The 27,615-nt window shown below is 37.9% G+C and overlaps 1 protein-coding gene across 16 annotated transcripts in view; it reads right to left on the bottom strand.

Moving 5' to 3' along the window:
• Window positions 1–27,588, bottom strand: part of LOC135094066 (SWI/SNF-related matrix-associated actin-dependent regulator of chromatin subfamily E member 1-like) — a 34,922-nt gene extending 7,334 nt beyond the window's left edge. Inside the window, exons 1-10 of one of the 16 annotated variants that reach the window (XM_063993827.1) lie at window positions 27,440–27,588; window positions 22,570–22,648; window positions 17,507–17,551; window positions 10,249–10,388; window positions 9,506–9,586; window positions 8,890–9,021; window positions 4,631–4,706; window positions 2,142–2,261; window positions 1,319–1,491; window positions 454–561 (exon numbers count right to left, since the gene is read on the bottom strand). In XM_063993827.1, coding sequence (XP_063849897.1) covers window positions 454–561; window positions 1,319–1,491; window positions 2,142–2,261; window positions 4,631–4,706; window positions 8,890–9,021; window positions 9,506–9,586; window positions 10,249–10,388; window positions 17,507–17,551; window positions 22,570–22,636 — 942 coding nt within the window. In that variant the 5' untranslated portion in view covers window positions 22,637–22,648; window positions 27,440–27,588. Of the gene's footprint in view, window positions 1–453; window positions 562–1,318; window positions 1,492–2,141; window positions 2,262–3,158; window positions 3,235–4,630; window positions 4,707–8,889; window positions 9,022–9,505; window positions 9,587–10,248; window positions 10,402–17,506; window positions 17,552–22,569; window positions 22,649–27,256 lie in introns of all 16 variants that reach the window. The other 15 variants (XM_063993825.1, XM_063993822.1, XM_063993814.1 and 12 more) reach the window with 15 other exon arrangements.
• Window positions 27,589–27,615: the final 27 nt, after the last annotated feature.

The following is a 27,615-nucleotide window of genomic DNA, read 5'->3' as shown; positions in this document are numbered from 1 at the left end:
TGAAGTTGTTTTGTTCACTCATCCACCTGTCTATTTACGAGTCACCCACCTATTCACTGCTCCATTAATTTGATCCCTCCATTCTCTTCACTCACCTCTGTATCTATTAATCTCATCCATCCATCCATCCGTTGACCAATGTACCTATGTATCTACCTTATTCACTCCTCTTCCTGTCTATTCATCCCATCTATCCATACACTATTCACTTCTTTCCTGATCCAATCCACTCATCTGTCTATCTCTCCCTACCCAATCCATCCATCCATTTATAAGTCCCTGATCCCTTTTATTTATGCAAGACAGGCACTGGCTAATGGTAGAAGTGGAAGAAGAAGAAAAGCCCACTAAGAGAGACATAGAGAGAAGGCCTGGTGAGATGCTAGCCCCCAAAAGACAGATTACCCACAATTCAATAGAGAAACGTAAACACAAACAAAAATATAAGTGTACCTTTACTTTCTTCAGCTCAGACTGGAAGCTGTCGCCGGCCTCCACAAATTTCCGTTTCTTGGCTTCGAACTTCTCCTCTATCTGTTGTAATTCAGTCTCCAGCTTCTTCTGCAGGGGAGGGAAGGGGAGGGGAGTCAGTGGGTTCTCTCCTACAGCCTTCGGATTTTTATTCATCTATTTCTTTCACGTCAGGGGCACTGCCAAGAGCGAAGGCCCACAGAGGTGCCAGTCCCAAAAGAAAGGAGCATTCAGAATTGGAGGGTCTTGAAATCTCCCTCTTTAAGTCACAGGAAGGAGGAAATACAGAAGCAGGCAGGGAGTTCCAGAGTTTATGAGAAAAGGGGTGAATGATTTGAGAATGCTGGTTAACTCTTGCATTAGAGAGGTGGACAGAATAGGGATGAGAGAACATAGAAAGTGTAGAAAGTCTTGTGCAGTGAGAAGGGGAGGCATGCAGTTAGTGTGAAAATAGCAGTAGTAGATAACAAAAGATGCAACACTGCAGTGATGAGAGAGGCTGAAGACAGTCAGTCAGAAGACAGGAGTTGATGAATAGCAAGAGAAGGAGAGAGGCTGAAGACAGGCAATTACAGGAAAGGAGCTGATGAGAGAGAGAGAGAGAGAGAGAGAGAGAGAGAGAGAGAGAGAGAGAGAGAGAGAGAGAGAGAGAGAGAGAGAGAGAGAGAGAGAGAGAGAGAGAGAGAGAGAGAGAGAGAGAGAGAGAGAGAGAGAGAGAGAGAGAGAGACGAGCTTATGAAACAAAACGCTCAAGAACAATCTGAAACCTTAAACACACACACACACACACACACACACACACACACACACACACACACACACACACACACACACAAAGCCCACAAACCTGATGCATAGTAAGGGACTGGACTTGTCGGCGGAGGACAGAGAGGCGCTGGCTGGTGACCACACTTCTCACATCAGGCACCACAGTGTCGGAGAAGATTTCATTGATGAGACGATGATTGCGGAGGTAGCGAGCGTGCGACACATGCTTGACGCTCAGGCCATCGTCATAGTCTTGGAGAAGAGGTGGAGGTGTAGAGAGGTTAATGGGGCTATTAGGGGGTCAGGTAGGGGTGTAGAAAGCTTAACGATGGGCAGGGAGAGGTGTAGAAAGGTTACTGGGAATATTACTGGCAGGTAGGGGTGTAGGTAGTTTACTGGGGGGGTGGGGGTGTAGAGCAGTCGGAAAGTGAAGAGGGAGAGGAATATGAGAGAAAAGAATAGAAATAGTTGATGATATGAAGAGTGGAGGCGAATAGGACAGAGTAGCAACAGGAAATATAAATACAAATAGGAAAGGAGGGAAAAGAAGGGGAAAAATTGAAAGGAGGAATGAAATATGGAAAAAGAGAAAAATAATAAAAACAGAAGTAAATGGGTAATAAATAAAATAAATGTATAGGAAGTAAAAGAAAAAAAGAATAAAAAGAACTAAAAAAAATATATATATATGAAACAAATACCAAAGCAATATATAAAATAAAAAATAAACAGCAACAACAACAACAACAACAATAATAGTAATAATAATAATAATAATAATAATAATATTAATAATAATAATAATAATAATAAAAACTATATAAAAAAAGAAAAAAAAAAAAGATAAAAAAAACAAAACAATACAAGGCACAACTCAAAACAGAACCAACAAACACACTCACCCTTACCGTCCTCATCCTCGGCTGGCTGGATGTCAATGCGACGGTCCAGCTTGGTGCCCGTGGTGGCTGCCGACGACGACCGCTCCAGGATCTCCTTCTCTTCCAATGCGGCTGATCCTGCTGGGGACACCAACACACATCAGCACCTCCACGGGTTAGGTTAGGTGGTGTTTTGCTGTGTTTGTTTAATTGTGGGTGTTTGTTTGTTTGTTTGTTTTTCCTATCTTGTTTTTTTCTTCTTTCTCTCTTTTTTTCTTTGTTGTTGTTGTTGTTGGTGGTGTTATTTCCTCTCCTGTCTTTTTTCTATTTCTTTTTCTTCTCTCTTTCTTTCTTTATTTTGTTGTTGGTGTTGTGACATTTTATCCTCTCTCTCTCTCTCTCTCTCTCTCTCTCTCTCTCTCTCTCTCTCTCTCTCTCTCTCTCGTTCTTGTGATGGCCTATTCTATCTTTTTTCTTTTTTTCTCTTTTTTTTTGTTGTGTTCAAAACTATGCGCTAAATTCACAATAACTCAAAACAAACAAATAAATTCCTTTCAGTTATGCACTAAAAAAGCTAAATACTAAATGTTTGTGTGGAAAATCCAAAATACACTAAAAAAGAAATGCACAGGTGTATTTATGTGTATATATGCATGATAAATTAACACACACACACACACACACACACACACACACACACACACACACACACACTAGCAAGGTTAAAATTCACAAAACAGAATAATATATACAATTTTTAAGCATATGAGAAGAATGAGGTGACAAGAAAGTATGAATAAATATAAAAAAAACAGTATAAGGAGCATGACAATGAGAAAACAGCACAAGATAAGAATATTCTGCGCATGAGAGTGTATGACGAGATGTAAGGTAGAGTACGAGGGAACAAGAAGCCTGGTGAGGGTACACGAGGCAGGGGATGTGGGGAACGAGACAGGATACGTACAAATGCCAGTATAAGGGGGACATAAGAAAGTATAAGGATATATTATTAGTTATGAGGCTCTCCATACTTACCCTTTGTCTTGGCGTTAAGGTAAGCCTGATAACTTGGCGAAGCATGGTAATTTTTCATAGCCTTTTCATATTCAAGCTGAAAACGAAACCACAAGGGCGAGTAGTAGTGGTAGTGTGTGGCGGTGAGGCTGTGGTGGTGTGGTGATATTAGTGGTAAAGAAAGGTGTGCTGGGAGGTTATTGTGGTGGTGTGGGAGGGGGTGTGGTGATAAATGCATTGTGGTAGAGCTGGTGTGGTAGTGTGGTGGGTAGCAAGGTGTGTAGTGAGATGCAGTGGCAGAGTTAGTGTGGCGGTGATGCAGCTGCGGTTGACTCAGTGGCGCCAGTATGCAGCCCAGGTTGTTTGGGAGTGGGTGAGGGAGGGGAGGGGGCACAAGGCTGGGTGGAGGGGGAGCAGCATAGGATGGAGGAGGACAGGACAAGAGGAGGACAGAGGAGACAGCCCAATGACATGCTGCGTGCTGCTGTTGAGGTGGGTGCTGTGTGCTGTGGTCAACTTTGCAGCAGGAGTAATGTGATGCGAGGATTGTAATTGTTTGCTATGATTCTGAGATTGCTGCTGTTCTTTTTTTCTTTTTCTTTTTGCCTTTTCGTCTAACTTATTTCTCAGCATCAATCAAGTTAGCTTCCTTATTCATCAGCATCAGTTAAATTAGCTTCCTTATTTACTAGCATCAATTAAGTCAGCTTCCTAATTTGTCAACATCCTTATTTTTCTGATTGAGTTGGGCGGCTGACAAGTGTGGAGTGAAAGGTTTACTCGTGCGGATGTCCTTCTCTTGTGTGGAGTAGGTTTGGTCTCAGTGTCTTACGTCTGATCTGAGTGTCTTAAGTCTAATCTCAGTGTCTTAAGTTTGATCTCAGTGTTCTAAGTCTGATCTGAGCGTCTTATGTTTGATCTCAGTGTTCTAAGTCTAATCTCAGTGTCTTAAGTGTGATCTCAGTATTTTAAGTCTAATCTCAGTGTTTTAAGTCTAATCTCAGTGTCTTAAGTCTCATCTCAGTGCCTTAAGTCTAATCTCAGTGTCTTAAGTCTCATCTCAGTGCCTTAAGTCTAATCTCAGTGTCTTAAGTCTGATGTGTCGTAAATCTGATCTCAGTGTCCAAGTTTTGACGTCACTGCAATGAAAACCAGACTGCAAAGACCACAATGAAAGGAACCATGCAGCCCACAGCACACCACAGCACACCCATGCACCACCACCACCACCACCACCACCACCACCACCACCAAACAACACAAGCCACTTCCTGGATAAAGCACAACACAGGCGCTGAAGTCACATGCAAACATACTTATGGATGCATCAAGCTAACACAGAGGGAGGGAAGACAGAAGTAATAGCTGGAGGGACTGGAGGGAAGGCTGGAGGGAAGGCTGGGTGGTGTAATGGGGAGGAAAGGTGAACTGCTTGATAGCCCGCTGTCTTTCTCATCAAGCAGGCCGTGAATCCCTACTCTGACAGTACCTACCTTTGTTCTTCGCAGCCAGGTACTGTTGGTAAGCTGGGCTACTGTGGTAAGCCTCTAGTGCCTTAGTGTACTCAGCCTGAAAATTATATGTGGTCAGCTGGCGGCCCTTGTTACCACCCCCACCCCGCCTGCCTGCCTATCTGCCTGTTTTTTCTTGTCTTTTTTCTTTTTTTTTGTAAGGACACTGGTCAAAGACAATAAGAAGTGGAAAAAGGCTTCTTATGTGTGCCGGTTCCCTCCCTATTGTGGTTTCCTGTCTCTCTCATATCAATTTTCTCATGTTTAATTCTCCTGGTAAAATATTCAACTACTCAATTTGTCTGTTAGATTCTCCTTTCTTTTGTTATTATTTTCACATGCACTCAAACTGACACCCACATTCACAAGCAGCCAGTCTCCTCAATCTCTGTATGTACAAGTTCAATTTCCCACCAATAAAATATTAATTACTAAATAAGTTTGTACAAGCCTTTTTTTTTTCACTGCTTTCACATCCACTCAAGTTTACATCATATTTACAAACCAGATCCATAATATTCATATCTAGAAGTTCAGTTTCCTGGCAAAATGTGTTAAATGTTTTAATTTCAGTACAAGATTATCTATTTATTCTCTTTTATTTTTCTAGTCTCTGTGTATTTAAGCCTCCTTTCTGTATCTTCTATAACCTCATAAAAGTTCCCTTCTACATCTATAGCACCTTGATTTCTATACAAGACTATCTATATATTCTCTTCTTTATTTTTCTAGTGTCTGTGTACTTAAGCCTCCTTTCTGTATCTTCTATAACCTCATAAAAGTTCCCTTCTACATCTATAGCATCTTAATTTCTATACAAGACTATTTATCTATTCTCTTCTTTATTTTTCTAATGCCTATCTACTTCAGCTTCCTTCTTGTACTACCTATAACCTCATGTCTATTTCAAATCTCTTCTAAAATCTATAAATTTGACTCTTCCTCTCCTCTCCTCTTCTACTTCTATACAAGACAGTTAACTTATTTATCTCCTTTAATTTCCTAGCATCTATGTACTTAAACCTCCCTTCTGTATCTCCTATAACTCTACTTCAAATCCCCTTTTAAAATACTATAACTTCAAGCCTATCCCACTCTTTTTCCTTCTGTAACCCGAGCCTTCACCACCTCACCACCTCACCACTGCCCTGTCGAGTGTCACACCACAGCCACGCCACACTGCAGTACACTACCACCAGCCACAGCACAACAACATGAGTAGTACATACACAGAGTCATTCCAAAGTATATAAAAAGGTACAAATATGCTAATAAAAATAATAGGCAGTTAAATACACACTACACTTTGTTTCTTTATACAAGTACACAGCATGACATTAATGATTTGTATAGATAAGATGTATGCCTTAAAAATACACCAGGAGGAAGAGGAAGAGGAAGAGGAGGAAGAGGAGGAATCTACACCTGCTACAACTCCTAAATGTACATGAATGATAACAACAAATACAGAGAGAGAGAGAGAGAGAGAGAGAGAGAGAGAGAGAGAGAGAGAGAGAGAGAGAGAGAGAGAGAGAGAGAGAGAGAGAGAGAGAGAGAGAGAGAGAGAGAGAGAGAGAGAGAGAGAGAGAGAGATTAAGCTCTTCGACTGCTAGTGATATGACAGTAAGACCACTCGAGAATCACTGACACCTTTCCAGTGCCAATATGAAGCAGCAGGCATGACACCCCACGCCACTTCACCATCCCTCTCACTATCATCTTGTAAACAATAATAAAAATCATCTTTCAGCATTTATGGGGCTGAACAGATGTAGTAAAATTTGGTCTAGGCATTTGTGGGGCTGGAGAGATGCAGTAAAATTTGTCTTCCAGCATTTAACGGACTGGACAGGTGCCGAAATACTGAATATACCAGGTGTGAATTTCATTGGCTATATTACCAATGAACTGAATAAATGTATACTCAAAATATACACCATGATAGACCATTTTTTTTATTTCTTTGACTTTTAATGCTGTTCTGGTTTTTCGATTGGCATTTCAAGGTTTTTTTTTATTTAAATTTACTTGTAGCCCCTGGCCACAGCCCCTCCTACATGGATATAAAATAAATAAACAAAAATAAATAAATAAATAAAAAATAAATATAAAAAAAAAAATGGTAGGGAAGTCATAGCAGCCGAAGGGTTCAGACACTCATCACAGTAACCTAACCTAGCCACCCTCGTCCCTCACAGTCCTCTGGCAACACACACCACTTCTCTCACTCACACCTTCTCTCACATGACACAGTTCTCTCACTGGTATTTTTCCAAAGGCCACAGAGATGATTAGCCATGTTCTCAAGAGTGTTTCTCCAGTTAATAATGTAGAAAATTAGTTAATCTGCCACTAGAACCATAAAAACACCATTAAAAACCCATGTAAATTAAACCAGCCTTTGGAATGTAGTGGAGATGCAGCACAGGAGTTTTAGAATATGGCCTGCACACACACACACACACACACACACACACACACACACACACACACACACACACACACACACACACACACACACACACTAGCCAGAAGGACAGTGGGGGCCCTAAGGGTGAGCGTTTTGAGTCAGTCATCCCTACTTGGAGAAATACACTACCAACACCACCACCACCACTAGGACATGCACCACCACAGCTTGGGGACATTGGGACATGGGGACAGACAAGGGGAGGAGAGGAAGGCTGAGAAAACCTTTAAGTCCGAACTAATCCAATTATTTCTGATACTTCAATGATTTTACTACGTCAACTACTACTACTACTACTACTGCTGCTACTTTCTCAGCCTTCTACATTCTAGGGAGGCCTAAGGGACTGACTGCCTGGCTCTGGAAGGTAAGTTACATGTTATACCAAAGAAGAGGCTAGGGAGTGAAAGGAGAGGAAGAAAAAGGTGTAGAGAAAATAAAATAAAAAGAGAAAACTGGAGAAGAGGATGAAAAGAAATAAAAAAAAATTACAGATGAAGGGAATGAAATAAAGGGAGGAAGAGACATAGAAGAGAAAAGCAATATGAATAAGGATTAAACAGAGAGAAGAAATGTAGAAAAGGAGAAACAGAAATGAGAAAAAGGGGAAAGAAAAACAGATGAGGGAATGAAACAAGGAGAGGAAAAAAGAGACAAGAGACAGAAAAGGAGAGATAGAAGTAAGAAGAAAGGTAAAAAGAAAAAAAAAAGGAATGAGGGAATAACAAAATAAAAAAGAAATATAGAAGAGAAACAAATGAAAGAAAGAAACAGGAGAAATGAGACTGAAACAAAGGAGGAAGACAAACACAGATAAGAAAAAAAAAAAAAAAAAAAAAAAAAAAAAAATAGAAATGAAAAAAAAGTAGAAAAAAATGATGAAATGAAACAATGGGAAGAGGAAGAAGACACACAGATGAAAATAGGAGAGAAATAGAACTGTGAAAAAAAAGGAGGGTGGGGGAGTAGGGGGGAGGGAGGTAAATGTACAGTATAGCAATTTTTATCTTGATTTATGTACAAGTCAACACAAATTTATGTACACAAGAATTCCTGTACTTGACTTAATTTTTTTCATCCTTGGATAAAAAAAAGTAAATAAATAATGAATAGAACCAAAAGAACAAAAAAACAGATGAATAAATAAACATTGCTTGACTTCAATGGATGTAAACAACAATATTTCCTATAACTGACATCCTAAATTTTTCACCAATGCATTAAAAAAAATAAATAAATAAAAATAAATAAATAAACAAATAAATAAATAAATAAACAGATGAGAAAATAAACCTCACTGGATTTCAACATCAATAACACTTGGTGCCAAATTAATAAACAAAAGATCAACCCCCTTTTTTTTTCTATCTAATTCCTCCTTACGCAAAAAAGTAAATATATAAAATAATAGTAATATCAATAAATAGCTATTACTCAAGGGCACAGCTATGTAATTGACTTTATTCTTCTCTCTTTTAATTCCCCCTTGCATAAAATAAATAATAATAATAATAATAATAATAATAATAATAATAATAATAATAATAATAATAATAATAATAATAATAATAACCTTTGCCATCTCATTTTTCTTCTTTTAACTTCTCTTTCAATAAAATAAAAATAGGATAAATAATAATAATGATAATAAAAACAATAATAACAACAATAATGACCATCTCCTCACATTTTTCCTTTATCTCTTCCTTGCATTAAAAAAATAAATAAATAAAAGCAACAACAACAACAACAACAAACATGGCCGCCTCACCTTCTCCGCCTCATACTCGTCAACATAGTCTTGCTTGTCTGCCTCGGGAAGGTCACGCCACATTGACCCGATAATCTTGCCGATCTCCCACAGCTTGAGGTCATTGTTGGCGGCCTTGACCTGGTCCCACACCTACACAGGGCATGAGGGAACATAAACACACCCGTTACAGTCAGGTGTGTGGGTTGTACATGGGAAAAAATAAATGAAATGGAAATTAAATGAATATATGTAAAGGGTATTATTGAAAACCCCAATAACCTCTACTGCAGCCTGTTAAACTGTCACTGGAACCATGAAAACACCCTTGAAAACCCCAATAGCCTCTACTGCAGCCTGTTAAACTATCACTGGAACCATGAAAACACCCTTGAAAACCCTAGTAACTTCCACTATAGCCTGTTAAACTGTCACTGGAATCATGAAAACACCCTTGAAAACCCCAATAACTTCCACTACAACCTGTTAAATTTTGAGGAGATAAAACACTGAAAATTTAGAGAGAGAGAGAGAGAGAGAGAGAGAGAGAGAGAGAGAGAGAGAGAGAGAGAGAGAGAGAGAGAGAGAGAGAGAGAGAGAGAGAGAGAGAGAGAGAGAGAGAGAGCACACTACCCACCTTACGGGAGTACCTCATGTAGGGCATCAGGGGCTTGTCAGGGGCCTTTGGGGGTTTGGGAATGCGCCCCTCTCCACTGTGCTGTAAGGGTCAGGTCAGGTCAGGTCAGGTTAAGTAGATGAATAACCAGATATGATTTTTTTTTTTTTTTTTTACTAAATTTCACTGATGAATGTGTGTGTTGTGTACTTTTGGTTGAATTATTATTATTATTAACACTATAATAAACAAATAAATATAAAAATAAATACAAAAAAATTTCCATAACTTTCCCCACCAAAAAAATAAAAATAAATAAATAAAAATAAATAAATAAAAATATAAATAAATAAAAAATAAATAAAATAAATAAATCTAACTTAAGAAAATATTGACAAAAAATAAATAAATAAAAATAAAATAAAAAACAGCTCCCAAAACCAGATTTTCACTTTTTATTATTGTTGCCATTAGAAAAAAAGTACAAATAAAAAAAAATAAGTAAACAAAATTAAATAAAAAAAAATAAATCAAATCAATAAATTAAATAAATAAAATAGGTAAAAAAATGAACAAAAATAAACAAGAAAATAAAAGAGTACAATAAAATAAAATAAATAAAATAAGTAAAAAATAAACAAAATAAATAACACAAAAAAATAAACAAAAAACAAAGAAAAATAAATAAACAAATAAATCAACAAAAACAATACAATCCCTCCCTTCCCTCCCCCTCCCCCCAAACCAAACACCACCCAACTCACTCCTCCCTTGCCGGTTCCCATTTTCTGTGGGTTGAAGGAGGGGTTGCCGTGCACTGGTGTGGAGAAGGGGCTGGGCACGTTGGCTTCCCCGACACCCTTGGAGGAGGAAGATGGGGTTGAGGGGGCACGGGCAAGGCGGTCTGTGGGGTACCCAGTAGGGGGGAGAGAGAGTATCGTTAGATTAGGTTTGGTTTAGTTCATCTTCCTTACCTTTCATTTTCTTTCCTCTTTTTTTTTTTTTTCTGCTCACTCATTCTCACTCTTTTTCTCTCTCTCTCTGTTGTATTTCCTCCTTCCTATGACTTAAGCTCTTTCAGGAGGGTGGTTTCAAGACACTTATCCTCCAATTCTGATATCTTTTTTACTCTTCTTACTTCTGACACCACAATAAGCCCATTTTCTTTCCCCCCCTCCCTTAGCTGGAGCACTCGCATAAAAAACATGAGGCAGGAAGAGAGTATATGGTTAGGTTAAGTTTAGTGAAGTCTACCTTGATAACCTTTCATTTTCTTTGTGGCTGTATTAACCTTATGTCACAATTCCCAACACTTCACTTATTTCTATACGAGCAAATCCTGTGGCTCTGAGAAGACAGCCATTGCCAACCATTCCCTTTTCCACAAGAATCCACAATACGACACCTCAAATGGAATCACCGGGGCCTCCTAGGAACCTCTCTGTACTGCCCCTTGAATTATGTGGAAGTGTTAACTTGGTGAATAGATAAATGTATAAATGGGGGTGCTGTGTGGTGAATGGATAGATAGATGTTTGTATTTACCTTGTTGTATTTATCTAGTTGTGGTTTAAGGGTGGGGAGCAATCTCAATGTATCCTATTTCTATATCTATCTAGTTTGGTCTTAAAAGCACTGACAGTTTCGGCATTTACGTCTTCACCGAGTTCTTTCTATTTGTTCAAACTTCTGTGAGGAAAACTATACCGTATGTGTGTGTGTGTGTGTGTGTGTGTGTGTTAGTAGCGGCCTAAGCAGCAGTAAGATTTTGGGTGTTTACTCAGTACAGTCTCTTTCGTAATGTGTTTGCGTCCATCTGTCTTGTGTTTCTTTTTTTACGAATTGAGAGAAAGGCTGAAATTAATGGAAAGAGAGAGATACAGTGCATTGTTTTGAGGCAAGTGGAAGGAAATCATTGAGGAAACATACAGGTTGAAATTACTGGAAAAAATGACAGGTATGGTGCATGATTCTAAGACAAGTGGAGGGGAAATGTGAGGAAACGTACCACCTTTTGTTACTGTTTGTGTGTGTGTTTGTTCAGTCGGGAATATTGAGATTTTTTTTTCAGATATTTAAGTAAAGACTGAGGCTTGGACAAACACAGAAGCAGAAGGAACACAGAGACAGGCAAACACACACACACACACACACACACACACACACACACACACACACACACACACACACACACACACACACACACACACACACAGGTAGACTTAATGAACATAAAAACCAAGTCTATCTCTATATCAAGCCAACAATTTCACACGGGGCAGCCCACACACACACACACACACACACACACACACACACACACACACACACACACACACACACACACACACACACACACACACTTTAGCACATGTGACCAGCACCACCAGCACTTAGAAAAGACAGATAGATGAATAAACAGATAAAAAAATAACAAAATAAAAATAAAATAATAATAAAAATAAATAAATAAGGGTAATTTATTAAAACTCTCAAATATTAATCCGACAAAATTTCTTCATCATTTTCCAAGACAGACAGACAGACAGACAGACAGACAGACACACACACACACACACACAGAGAGAGAGAGAGAGAGAGAGAGAGAGAGAGAGAGAGAGAGAGAGAGAGAGAGAGAGAGAGAGAGAGAGAGAGAGAGAGAGAGAGAGAGAGAGAGAGAGAGAGAGAGAGAGAGAGAGAGAGAGAGAGAGAGATGGACAAGACAACACAGGGAACATGCAGACAGACAGACAGACAAATAGACGGACAATGCTACATGCAAGAAGAGAATTAAGAAAGGAAGGAAGGAAGGGTGGAAGGAAGGAAGGAAGGAAGGAAGGAGGGGGAAAAAAACATGAGGAATAACCAGATGGGGAAAGAAAGGGAAAGTAGAGGATAAACTGAGGGTATGAAAAAAAATATGAAGAGAAAAATTTTAGAAAATGGGAGGGAAAAAATGGGAAAAAAATCAAGGGAGGGAGGGAGGGAGGGAGGGAGGGAAAGGGAGGGGAGGAGGGGGGAGAATATAAAAAAAAAAAAAAAAAAATGGAGGGAATGGAGGGAGGGGAGGAGAGGGGAGGGGAGGGGAGACAATTACCTTTAGAGCTCCCTGTGCCTCCATTTCCAGCACAGGTGGAGGAGGAGGAGGAGATGGAGGAGACCGTGGAGGCTTGGGGGGAGAGAGAGAAAAATGGGGGGGCTGATTAAGTCTCCTGTCAGCACCCCATCCCCCCTTCACCCCTCTGTGTGTGTGCGTGTGTGCGTGTGTGTGTGTGCGTGTTCAGAAATATTTTACTCTCACTACGACAACTTTCAAAAGGCTCTAGTTGAAGTGACGCGGGTTTTTAAGTGTGTTTTTAAGGTTCCAGTGCCAGATTAACAAGATTTCTCATTATTAACAGGAGAAACACTCTTGAGAACCTGGCTAGTCATCTCTGTGGCCTTGAAAACAGTGGTGGTGAAATGACGTATGTTTTTAAGGATGTTTTTACAATTCCAGTGACAGATTAACAAGATTTCTCATTATCAACAGGAGAAAGTCTTGAGAACCTGGTTAGTCATCTCTGTAGCCTTGAAAAATAGCCATGGTGAGAGAGCTGAGTGTATCTGAATACTGGGAAGTGTGTGTGCGTGTGCGTGTGTCCATGAACTTGTGTGTGTGTGTGTGTGTGTGTGTGTGTGTGAGAGGGGTCTCTTTAGGGGGAGGAAGGGGAGGGGGAGTAATACCGGGGTTTTGGAAATGCACAAGTCACCCCAACGAAAGCTAATAATACTGGGTCTTATATTTACTGGGCCAGGGGGTGGTGGTGGAGGGGTACTGGGGATTTACTAGGGGGGTTACTAAGGGGTACTGGGAGAACTACTGGGGGGAAAGATTAGGTTTTGGGAGGAGGAGGAGGAGGAGGAGGAGGAGGAGGAGGAGGAGGAGGAGGAGGAGGAGGAGGAGGAGGAGGAGGTATCAGCAGAAAGGATATATTAATGATGAAAGGAAGCCAGGAGAGGAGAGGAGAGGAGAGGAGAGGAGAAGAGAGGAGAGGAGAGGAGGAGGAGGAGGAGGAGGAGGAGGAGGAGGAGGAGTCTGGGGGAGCAGGGGACACGGTGAGGTGACCTGCTACACCCCAGCAGAGAAGGAACAATAACAAACAAACAAACAAACAAACAAACAGACAAACACACACACACACACACACACACACACACACACACACACACAGAACAACTATTTACCTTATATATATATATATATACACAGAGAGAGAGAGAGAGAGAGAGAGAGAGAGAGAGAGAGAGAGAGAGAGAGAGAGAGAGAGAGAGAGAGAGAGAGAGAGAGAGAGAGAGAGAGAGAGAGAGAGAGAGAGAAACAAAGATAACATTCACTAAAGACAGAGCCACATTCTCTCTCTCTCTCTCTCTCTCTCTCTCTCTCTCTCTCTCTCTCTCTCTCTCTCTCTCTCTCTCTCTCTCTCTCTCTCACCATACATTTAAATTTCACTATCATAAAAGCAATCACTATTTATTTCTATTACTCGGGAAGTTACCGTTGGAAATAATAAATAAATAAATAAATAAATAAATAAATAAATAAATAAATAAATCTTTAATGACACTCCATTAATTTCCACAGCAATAAAATCAATACAAACAAATAAATTAACTAATAAGCTGTTTTTCTTTTTTGTCATTATTATCAAGAGCATCACAAACACCAAAAGAAATGGGGGTGATGGTGACGACAGTATGGAATGGTGTTTTTTCATTGTTTTTCCCCATTTTTCTTTTTTTCCTTTTTTTCTGGGTTTGGTGTAGTTATCTTTGGCCAACAGTATTCTTATATCTGTGTTTGCATTAAGATCCAACAAACACATTTCTTTGGTAAACTTTACACTCTATCTCTACCTGTATTTGCATTAAGATAAAAAAAAAAAAAAAAAAACACTATTTCTTTAGCCAAACATACATTACTTCTCCGTATCTATTCACAAACACATTATTTCTTTAGTCTAACATATACTCCTAATGTCTATGTATTTATAAACACATAATTTCTTTAGTAAACTGTATATTCCTTGTTTGTGTATGATTAGGTCTACAAACATATTATTTCTTTGGCCAAACATACACCCCTCTTTCATATTAGGAATTTTTTATATTATTTCTTTAGTTTAATATACAATCCTTGTCTTTATCAGCACCTCATTACCTTTAAAGACAGTTTATTTCTCTAGCCAAACGTACACTTGTTATTTATCTGTTTTATATTACAAGTTCCACCATCATTTCCTTGCCAATCTGTTCTTCCTTCTGTTTACCTGAGCTTTATAACATGAACGCATTATTTTACCAAACGTACATACATTTTTTATCTCTATGCATTCCAGATGGTTGTTTCTCCTGCCGTAAACTGTAAACATTACGCTATGGTGCTTAAATGTGTAACCTGTCACTCATACCTCTCTTCTCTATGGGGCACTGAATTAATTAATCTCCCTTGTCTCATTACCCATGTTTCCTTGGCAAAATAATAAAAACTGTGAAAAATAAGCTGAATTATACTTACTTAAAAAATGCACACATGTACACACTCACAGTAAAGATAATGATATATAAAAAAAACAAAAATAATGCTGGGAATATATAAAACAAAGCCATATATTTTAATCTTAAACTAATAACACTTAACTTTATCTTACAAAATAAAGCTAAAAATCATAATAAACAAAGTCAGGCATGCATGATATAATGGGAGTCATATATATATCAAATAGTATATGTATTATTTAAAAGTACATAAATATATATACAGTACTCCTTTAAGCTAAGCAATGGTGTTAAACTGAGGTAGGAATAATGTATGGAAGTTTAATTTTAAGCAATGTAGTGGTGGTGGTGGTGGTGGTGGTGGTGGTGATAGTGGTAAGGAAGCCATGGCAGGGTTTAAAGAGAATAGAAAATGTTAACTTATTATTACAGGGATGTGGCAGCCTTTGAAAAGAAGCCATGGCAACACAAACAAACAAACAAACAAACAAACATGTATCATACTGCGAGTCCCTCAAACGCACATACACACACTCATAGTGATAGTGACGATGGTTCTAATGGATAGATACTGTAGTGTTTATTGATATTCTTTGTTGTACTTTTAACATATATATTTCAATTAATTATATTTTTATTGGTAATGTTATAAAATTGATATGGTAACAATTCTAGTATTTAATTATCTTTTGTTGTATTTTATTTTAATATATACACAACAATAAGCCTTTCAATCAATTATATTTTTATTGGTAATGTTGTAAAATTGATATAGCAATAATTATTAAGATTTTAAAACATTATAGTATTTAATTATATCTTTTGTTGTACTTTTTTCTATATATATATATATATATATATATATATATATATATATATATATATATATATATATATATATATATATATATATACACAACAATAAGCCTTGCAATCAATTATATTCTTTTTAGCACTGACATTAACCAGTTTAAAAAATATATACTGAAAACACTTCACTTCTGTTACAACAAAGATTTCATGAAGGGTTTTTTAATATGACTAATTTAACTATTTTGTATGTATGCAATTTTTTTAATATAACTGTTTCAAATATCTGGAATTTTTAAAGGTAACTATTCTGAACGTCTGTGATTTTTTTTAACATAAGTGTTCCAAATATATGCAATCTTTAATATAAGTATTCTGAATATCTGGGAATCCTTTATGATAACTATCCCATGTATCAGTAGGAGGAACACACACACACACACACACGCACACACAGCCCTGTACTCTCAAACATTACCACACCCGATCTTGGCCACTCTTAACAGTCTACGGTGGAAGTGACTCAGGTGTTCAGGAAGTCGGCCATGTCCCTAGTGGTGTTTAACTTGAATTCTACATCTCTGGTGGATAAATGCATGGTCTTCAACTCCTTTTTGTAATTCTAGTGATGAATTGACAAGAATTCTACATCATCTTTGAGATAAAACAAGATCTTCAATTTTTTTTTATGATTCTGGTGGTAGTTTAACAATTTCTACGTTACTAGTGGGAGAAAATATTACGATCTTCAAGTTTTTATGATTCTTGTGGTAGTTTAACAATTTCTACGTTACTAGTAGAAGAAAATATTACGATCTTCAAGTTTTTATGATCCTGGCGATATTTTACCAATTTCTACGTTACCAGTGGGAGAAAATATTACAATCTTCAAGTTTTTATGATTCTGGTGGTAGTTTAACAATTTCTACATTACCAGTGGGAGAAAATATTATGATCTTCAAGTTTTTATGATTCTGGTGGTAGTTCAAGTCATTCTACATCACCAGTGGATAAAAGATCTTCAATTTGCTTTTTTATGATTCTTTTAGTGGTTTAACAGTTTCTACATTACCAGTGGAAGGAATGGCAATAATTTCTCAATCACCAGTGAAAACATTAAAAAATCTTGACTTTCCATGATTCTAAAATAGTTAAACACAGATTCTACATTACCAGTGAAAGAAACCGCAATAAATTTTCCGCTGACAGTGAAACCAACATTAAAAACTAAAATTCCATGATTTTGGCAACGATTCAATTCCTCACCAGTTGAAGAAACACCATTAAAAACACTTTCGATGATTCTGGTGATGCTTTAACACAAACCCTACACCACCGAGGGAAAAAACACCACTAAAAACACGCCTCATTATCTCTCTCTGTGGCCTGTCAAATGAGTTAAGGTGACTGACATGTTTGAGACTACACAACCTTGCATTTGAGGGAATCACAGCGGAGGCGGGGGGTAGGGCGGGATGTGGCAGTGATGTCAGACAGTGCTATGCTGCTGTGGCAATAAACAGGGAGGCAGGGGAACACAGGAGGGGTCACAGGGGAAGCAGCCACAGCGGTAATCACAGTAATATTAGCGACAATAACTGAAGGAGAGGTGGGGAGGCTAGGAGCAGTGTTACAAGCTAGCCAACACAACAGAATTGCTGGAAACCAACTAACCTTTTAGAATGTTGCTCATCATAGGTGACGCGGGCATGTAAACATCTACAGGAACAGATGGCAAGCGGTCAATGGCATAAATAAGCAACAGAAAATAAATAAGAGTAAAAAAAAAAGTAATATAATAGTAAAAAAATATATAAATAAATCTCCATATATATATATAAATTAGGCAGGATGCAAGGAATTGGAGGAACTTGTATGTACTTAATATAAAAAAAAGACAATAAATAATAGTCTTGTGTTTTTTTTTGAAGTGTAGTGTGGGGGAGGGCAGTGCAAGAGACCTCGTTGCTGATTGGTTAATATTAATAATGCATATGAGGGAAGCAGAGAAGCAAAATAAGGGGAGGAAACTGTGAGTCATGCAAGTGTTCTGAGATGTCAATAGAGGATGCCATTTTGGTCCTGCCCCTCTCTCTCTCTCTCTCTCTCTCTCTCTCTCTCTCTCTCTCTCTCTCTCTCTCTCTCTCTCTCTCTTAGTGTGTTGTTTTCTAGTTGTACTGCCAGACTAGGTGACTCAGCATAAAGGTATTGAAATGAATGGTTCTTTACTGTAGAGGGAACACGCGCGCACACACACACACACACACACACACACACACAGACAGTTTTTTTCATATACCATACAAAAGAATAGATAAAATAAAATAAAACTAAGTGAAAAATGAAAACATATTATAATTTTTAGATATGCTATTTATGTAATTTTGTGCTGATGTGAATGAAGACAAGAATTTTTAAGGTTCTTTTATAGATTAATGGATAAAGCAATTTTCAATATATTAATTTGTCATATAAGAGGGGCACTGGTCAGAGAGAGAGAGAGAGAGAGAGAGAGAGAGAGAGAGAGAGAGAGAGAGAGAGAGAGAGAGAGAGAGAGAGAGAGAGAGAGAGAGAGAGAGAGAGAGAGAGAGAGAGAGAGAGAGAGAGAGAGAGAGAGAGAGAGAGAGAGGTGCCAGTCCCTAAAACAAAGGTCAAAAAGAATCCAAAAATTGAAGATAATAATTGCAATTTCACTTCATTGCTTAAATTGAATTATAAACACCTCAGCAACTTTATGATACAGAAATGAATGACTGACTGAAATAATGTAGTGGTGGTGGTGGTGGTGGTGGTTCCTCTTAAGTAAACAAACCATTCCTTTACTTAAACTATAATTCTTAAAAGTATAAGTGATACAAATTAAATTAAAACTCTCACTTATATCTAGATCATAAGTGCTAAGGCTAAAATAATAGTAATAGTAATAGTAATAGCAATAATAATAATAATAAATAAACAATACATGTAATATATGTAATTTAAATGAATGCAAATTTAAACATATCCTGAAAAATAAGACTGAAAAAAGAATAACTAAAATAAACAATGAATAAATTAATGAATACACAAAACAACCATAAAAAAATAAATAAAATAAAGTAAATAAAAACAAATTACCCTTAAAATCTCTACTTTCTTTTCTTTTCTCTTATTCCTCTTTTATCATCCTCTTTATCCCCCATTTCTTTCACTCACATTTCCTTCCCCTCACTCTTTATTACACACTGCTCGCTATTCATGCAAACCTGGCTGGTGTGAGAGAGAGAGAGAGAGAGAGAGAGAGAGAGAGAGAGAGAGAGAGAGAGAGAGAGAGAGAGAGAGAGAGAGAGAGAGAGAGAGAGAGAGAGAGAGAGAGAGAGAGAAATGGTTAATACAGAATGCCATCCAAACTCACACAAGCAGAGAGAGAGAGAGAGAGAGAGAGAGAGAGAGAGAGAGAGAGAGAGAGAGAGAGAGAGAGAGAGAGAGAGAGAGAGAGAGAGAGAGAGAGAGAGAGAGAGAGAGAGAGAGAGAGAGAGAGAGAGAGAGAGAGAGAGAGAGAGAGAGAGAGAGAGACCCACACACAGCCAATAGTACTTAGTAGGATATATATAAAAAAAAAAAAAAAAAAAAAAAAAAATATATATATATATATATATATATATATATATATATATATATATATATATATATATATATATATATATATATATATATATATATATATATATATATATATATATATATATATATATATAATGTTTGGTGTGTGTATGTGTGTGTGTGTGTTTAATATGTATAAGACTACATTCTCAAACACACACACACACACACACACACACACACACACACACACACACAAAAGCAAGGTTTGTTTGCTTGTATGGAATGGAAATTTAAGCCAAAAAAATCCTGGAATTGGAACCAAGTTGGAATTGAAGGCAAAGAATCCGTGAACTGGAACTGGATTGGAATTGAAGCTAAAAATCCAAGAACAGGAATCAGGTTGGAATGAGACTAGAGAATCAAGAGATAGGAACTGATGCCAATGAATAAATAAATAAGTAAATAAATAAATAAATAAATAAATGAATAAATAAATAAAAAATAATAGTGATAATAACAATAATAGCTAAAATCATATGAAATTGATCACTTTCTACTTTATATTAAATTAGAACTGTCCATTACCCTGGCAAAACACACACACACACACACACAGTAAGTCTAATAACAACATGCAAGACCAGCACAGCATAACAGCATGACACAGCATGAAAGGGAACACAAGACAACAAACCATGCTGAATGCACATGCACGCACACACGCACACACACATACACACACACACACCTCTAAACATACCACCACCACCACCACCACCACCACCACCAGCTGTCCTCACCCAAACACACAGAAAACATTCCAATTTTAATATTTTCAGACATTCCCAATATCCCGTTTTCTTCAATTAAATTTGTATTGCTATTTTTGCTCATGAAAGTTTAAATTTACGTGGATTTTTCTTTGTTCTTTTCTGGTGAAGATTTGGTGATATTTTTATTTTTCTTTTTTTTTCTTTTTTCGCTGTCAAAACTTCCCATCTTTATTTTTCTCTCCTGTCGTTCTTTTCTGAATTTGGGATTGTCATTTAACTCAACTTTCAATCTCCAGTTCTTTCAATGTTCCTTTTCTTTAGTATTTTGAGTTTTTGCAATCTCTCCTCCTCTCCTTTCCTTCCTTTTGGTTTATCTAATTTCCCATTCTTCATAGTCATTCTTTCAATATATTTTTTTCATTTAGACACATAATGAATTTGAGAACCTTTCATTTAATTTAACTTCATATATTTTTACAACCATTTCAACCTTTCATTTAATCAAACTTCATATTTTTACAACCATCTCAACCTTTCATTTAATCTAACATCAATTTTTTACAACCATTTCAACCTTTCATTTAATCTAACTCCATATTTTTACAACTATTTCAACCTTTCATTTAATTGAACTTCATATTTTTACAACCATCTCAATCTTTCATTTCATCAGACTTCAATTTTTTACAACCATTTCAACCTTTCATTTAATCGAACTCCATATTTTTACAACCATTCTCTCAATATTATTAATCCTTGGAGACACCTTTCAAATCCTGAGACCTTTCTTCCTATCTCTCCTTCCTTCCAACTTCAACTTTAAATCTTTACAAACATTTTCTGAACTAATCTTCAAACACATTTCAAATTTGAGATCTTAAACTTAATAACTTTCTATCTTTACTACCAATCTCTATATATTTCTTCTTTAAAGACCTTTTGAATTTCAGATCTTCCAATCCTTCCTTTCTTCCTGCCTTTTTCCTCCTATTCTTCCTTCCTTCCCTCCTCCAGGCATTGTGTGTTACTTTGTGGCATATGTTTAGAATGTCTTATAATTCAGCCACCTCTCCGCACCGAGGCACTAGATATACGTCTGTTTATTCATTATTTTTTATCCTATCAGCTGTGGACTGTACTGAATCTATCCCAAAGTTAAGTAGCATTCATAGTTCTTTGTTTCAGAGCTTATTCCCAAGACAGAGAGAGAGAGAGACAGAGAGAGAGAGAGAGAGGGAGTATATGAGGGAAATATGACAGTTTGCCACATCATGCATCCTTCCTTAAAATAAATAAATAAATGAAAGTAGAAAAGTGACAATAAGGGAAACTATGGAAGATGTAAACAATTCTATTTCATTCATTCCCAAAACAAGAAAGGTGAACAGAAATAAAAGGAAAGACTGAAAAAATGGAAAAAAACGAAAGGAAAAACCGATGTAGAAGGAAAATAGAAAATAAATTAGAGGAAGAAGGAAAATGCTGATAAAAGTAGATATAAACACTACCAAATCATGCAGCCATTAAAAGGGAAAGAAAAATTGGGAAGAGGATGAAGGAGAAATGGAGGAAGATTAACAACAATACCACCACCATTGAATAAGAAGTGAAACAAAAGAAAGGATAATTAAAAACGGAAAATAAAGGAGATCAATAAAAAAAAAAAAAAAAAAAAAAACTTAACTTCCCTACAGAAAATAAATAAATGAATAAATAAACAAGTAAAGACTATACACAAAACATTGAAAATAAATAAATAAATAAATAAATAAAAACATCAATTAAAACACCCTCCCCAAAACAAGAAAAAAAAACAATTGAAAAAAGAAAGACACGAAAAGAAAATAAGACAAATAAAATAAAATAAGTAAATAAAAGCAAACTAATACAAAATAATGCAAAAAATAAACAAATGAAATGAAAAATAAAATAAATAAAGAAAAAGGAAACAAATTAGAAAACCTAATCTTTTGAGAGAGAGAGAGAGAGAGAGAGAGAGAGAGAGAGAGAGAGAGAGAGAGAGAGAGAGAGAGAGAGAGAGAGAGAGAGAGAGAGAGAGAGAGAGAGAGAGAGAGAGAGAGAGAGAAACCAACCAAACCTAACCTCACACAAACCAACGAGAGAGAGAGAGAGAGAGAGAGAGAGAGAGAGAGAGAGAGAGAGAGAGAGAGAGAGAGAGAGAGAGAGAGAGAGAGAGAGAGAGAGAGAGAGAGAGAGAGAGAGAGAGAGAGAGAGAGAGAGAGAGAGAGAGAGAGAGAGAGAGAGAGAGAGAGAGAGAGCAAACTACACCACACTACACCATTAGACAACACCCAAACCTAACCTACCCCCCTACCCATCCTACCTTATCACCCCCCTCCGAGCCCCCCCATAACTTACGTGTGGGTCCTGGAGTGGGTGTGGGTCCCATCATGGCCACTTGGCGGTAGTTGGTGGGCAACGACATCCTCAGGGCTGTCTGTAATGAGATACACTGTTGTTAGCGGCGGTGGTGGTGGTGGTGGTGGTGGTGGTGCTGATGATGATGTTTTTTTTTTGGTGGTGGTGGTGGTGGTTGTGTTTTATTTGTGTTTTTTATTTATTTTTGATTAGAGGAATTTGTTTTGATTTTATTTGTTTTATTTATTTATTTATCTATTTTTTTATGTTGGGTTTGTGTTAATGTTTGGTAGTTTTGGTTGAGAGAGAGAGAGAGAGAGAGAGAGAGAGAGAGAGAGAGAGAGAGAGAGAGAGAGAGAGAGAGAGAGAGAGAGAGAGAGAGAGAGAGAGAGAGAGAGAGAGAGAGAGAGAGAGAGAGAGACGGGTGAAAAAGGACAAAGAATGGAGAAAAGGAAAGAAAAGAACAGGATGAGGAAGAGGAGAGAGAGGATGAAGAAAAAAATAAAATAAAATAAAATAAATAAAACAAAATAAATAAATAAACAGAAAATAAATAAATAAATAAATAAATTCTCACAGACACACAGACAAACATGCAGTGAGATAATGAGAGCAGTGAACAGAGGGCAGGCTATAGAGGTGCTGGTGGCGGTGTTGCTAGTGGTACCCTCCCCTGCACCCGCCACAGACAGGCACTGGCTTGGCATCACTGACAGGGGACAAGGGGGAGGAGGGACAGGGACGGACTAATCTTTTTTTTTTTAATTAGCTTTTTCTACATCATTCATTTATTTATCTATTTATTTCAGGGACACAGGGACGGACTAATGCTCTCTTTAATCGGCTGGCTTGTTTATTTGCTTACTTTACTGAAGAGGGCACAGGAGGGACTTTGGAATATGGCTACTGTCCTTTTTATTATCTATTTAACTGTTTCACTCTATTTACCTCATTCCTTTTTAATTCCTAACCTTCCTGACATCATTTTTTGTTCCTCCGCCACTTGTAAACATTGTACTGCCAACATATTACAATGTACTTTCTTTAATCCCTTCCTTTCTTGTATGGACACAAAAATTCCATATATTGTCATTTAACACTGAACTGTTGTATAATGTAGTGAAGGTATCCAGAGGGCGTTGGTAGCACTGGCAGATGGATGTTCTCTAAATCTGAATTGTTTATTTATTTAAGAGGACACAGGGATGAGAATGCTGAAACTTTTATTATTGTTAATTTAATGCTCCCTAAAACTGCCTGGCTTGTTTTTTTCATTCCTTTTTTTAATTTAAGAGGACGCACGGTCACAGGGATATGGTAACACTGCCACGGATGATAATAACAACGATAAAAACAAACAAAATCACTGTTGCTAATAATAACAATAATAATAATAATAAACAAATAAAACTAATGAACCCATTCCAATAGTTATGATGTGTAGTAGTGAAGATACACGGAGATACAGTGCCAGCGGTGTGGTCGGGTGCAGCACTAGTGGGCACGTCAAATTACTACATTACCGTATGCATGGGTGGCTGGGTGGCCGGGGGAGTGGGCGCGGCAGTCACTAAGCCACCCCCTGCTACTCACAACACATGCACTACACGACAAGTTGGGCCTGTATTCTGAAACACCTCTGTGCTGCAACTCCACTACTTTCCGGAGGGTCTAGTTGAAGTGGTACAGGTTTATAAGAGTGTTTTTACGGTTCTAGTGATGGGTTAATGAGATTTTTGTATTATTAAAAGGAGAAATGCTCTTAAGATGATTTTTCAAAGGCCCTAGTTGAAGTGACACAGATTTTCAAAGGTGTTTTTATACTTCTAGTGATGGGTTAATGAGATTTTTGCATTATTAAAAGGAGAAATGCTCTTAAGATGAGTTTACAAAGACTTTAGTTGAAGTGATACAGGTTTTTAAGTGTTTTTACAGTTCTAGTGACATTAACAAGATTTCTGCATTACCAAAAGGAGATGATGACTTTCCAGAGGCTCTAACTGAAGTGATACATATCTTTTAAGAGTGTTTTTTATAGCTTTAGTGATGGGTTAACAAGATTTCTGCATTATTAAAAGGAGAAAAGCTCTTGAGATGACTTTTCAAAGGCTCTAGTTGAAGTGACACAGGTTTTTAAGGTGTTTTTATAATTTTAGTGACAGATTAACAAGACTTCTGCATTATGAACTAGAGAAACAGCCTTGAGAACCCGGCTAATCATTTCTGTGGCCTTGGAAAACAGTCGTGGTGAGAGATCCAAACGTTTCTAAATACAAGCCTTAGTCACAACACACAAATCCTTCTTATTTTATTCAGATGCTACAAATATTTGACTGATGGGGTGTCTCAGAGTACCAGCTGACCACTCCCTGAAGAAATGGGAATGTATTTGGGTGACTGACCACAGCAAGCCCTGGTAATAGTGATGTGATTATACTGGCAACACTGCAAGCCAGATAACAATACTGTGGTTATATAAGCAACACAGCAAGCCAGATAACAATGCTGTTGTTATACTGGCAACACTGCAAGCCAGATAACAATGCTGTGGTTATATTGGCAACAGTGCTGGTCTGATAAGAATGGTGTGATTATACTGGCAGCACTACAAGCCTGATATGAATGCTGTGGTCATACTGGCAACACTGAAGGCCAGACAACAATGCTGTGGTTATATTGACAACACTACATATATACACATCAAATCTTTCTTCTCTCTTATCAACCACAGAAGAGTAATGAACAACATTTCAAGCTTAAAAAAAAGATTAGACAAATACATGGCTGGGAATGAAGGCAGAAAACACACACAGGTACAATTTCAAAAAGGGGACTGTCATGTGTAGGCCTGGTGGCGTTCTGTATCAACCTGTCTTCTTATTTCTCCATTTAAACGCTGCAGCTCCACACAGCCCCTAACAGATGAACAGTGAATAGGCAAATGAACAAGGGGGCCAATAACGAACCTCCCTAACACACAAACAAACGAACAGTAATGGAGGTAAGCAACAGAGCAATGCCTAACTAAACCGTCACACCGATGGGGGAAATGAACGGAACAGAAGAGAGAAGACTGGTGAATTCTGGGATATATATGCTGGTGGTGTTTATTGCCGCTAAACTTATTATTATTTCAGTCTGCGGTGCATCTGTCACTGACCAACCACTTAGTATAGACACAAAATGATTCAAGGTTTTAAATGTCAGCTTAAGGTGTTCCTCAGTCTGTAAATGATTCAAGCTTTTAAATGTTCCTCGGTCAGTCTGTAAATGATTGAAGCTTTTAAATGTTGGTTTATGTTCCTCAGTCGGTAAATGATTCAAGCTTGTAAATGTTGTCTTAAAGTGTTTCTCAGTCGGTAAATGATTCAAGCTTCTAAATGTTGTCTTGAAATGTTTCCCAGTCTGTCTGTAAATGAATTAAGCTTTTAAATATTGTCTTGAATTGTTTCCAAGTCAGTTTGTAAATGAATCAAGCTTTTAAATGTTGTCTTGAAGTGTTTCCCAGTCAGTCTGTAAATGAATAAAGCTTTTAAATGTTGTCTTGAAGTGTTTCCCAGTCTGTCTGTAAATGATTCAAGCTTTTAAATGTTGTCTTGAAATGTTTCCCAGTCAGTCTGTAAAAGTTTCAAGCTTTTAAACATTATCTTGAAGTGTTCGTCAGTCTGTCTGCAAATGATTCAACCTTTTAAACGTTATCTTGAGTTCTTTAGTCTGTCTACGTTTTGTTAGCTCTCCGTCAGTCAATGGTACACCTCTCATTAGCTAACCAATTAATACACACAAATAATCCAAGCTTTTAAATATCAGATTAAAATGTTTGTCGGTCTTTCTGTTAGTCTGCTGCACATCACCAACCAGCCACCCACCAGTCACCCAACGCTTGTTCCTGGACCTCCTGGCATCAATTAGCGGCAAGAAACAGCAGTGACCGGTGAGAGAGGAGAGACTCGGAGCAACAGGTTAAAGAATATCAGAATGGTTTTATGGGTAGGAAAAAAAAAAAAAATTATACTCATCTTAGTAGTGACGATAATGAATTGTAATACTATATTAGGGAATGTTAGGTTATAACTATGGCTACAAACATTATACTTATCTTAACAGCGGCAAGAAACACCACCTTCACCTTCACTACACTACACCACTACTACACTAACACTACACACCCTAGTCACGGTACAAGGCAACCAGACTACACTACTAGTAAAAAAAACCTCAATAACCCACGCAGACCACCACAGGTACATCACAACGCTACACCCAGGTCCTGCAGTGCACCAGATAGCAGGTACCGGCCCTAGCGGTACAGAGAGGTACAGGCAGAGGTCCTACTGGTACAGAGATGGTACAGGCAGCGGTCCTTGTGGTACAGGGAGAGGGTACAGTTACGGATACAGGCAAAGGTCCTTGTGGTACGGTTACGGACACTGATAAAAGGCCATGGTGGTACAGATCGAGGCCCTGGTGGTACAGATAGACCCTAATGGTACAGTGAAAGGTACAGAGGCCCTACAGGTACAACTACAAGCCCTAGTGGTACAGGTACAGATACAGGCAGAGACCCTAGTGGTACAGAGAAGACCTAAGGGTACAGGCAGACCGCAGCAGTACAGAACAGGCAGCCAAGAATTCCTAAGTGTGCCCTGAGCCCTTAAAACAATGAGAACAGAACGGTTTCACCTACAGCCACGGGGTGCGGGCCCGGGGGAGGCCTCACGGGGGACTTGATGGATTCTGTAGCCATGCCGGTGGACTCCTGCACTCCTTACCTCCGTGACTCTGCCTGGCCTGGTCTCCCTCAGTACAGTGAACCAAGTGTTACAGCCACTAGAGTAAGGCGGAGGGAAGGTGCAGGGCAGGTACTCACAACGGTATACTATTTACTCAAACCAGACGCCGCCGCCCGCCACGGTTATCAGTTTTTTTTTATTCTTTTGTTTTTTTGTTTTGCACGGGTGACTCTCTCGCTGGTCGGGTGATGGCGTCCCGCGGTCTCCAGGACGGTCTTCACTCAGGGATGGTTTGGAGATTGGGGGGATTTTT

The sequence above is a fragment of the Scylla paramamosain genome, chromosome 44, assembly GCF_035594125.1.
Source record: "Scylla paramamosain isolate STU-SP2022 chromosome 44, ASM3559412v1, whole genome shotgun sequence".
Classification (NCBI taxonomy): Eukaryota; Metazoa; Arthropoda; class Malacostraca; order Decapoda; family Portunidae; genus Scylla; species Scylla paramamosain.
This window is presented reverse-complemented; position numbering and strand designations above follow the sequence as displayed.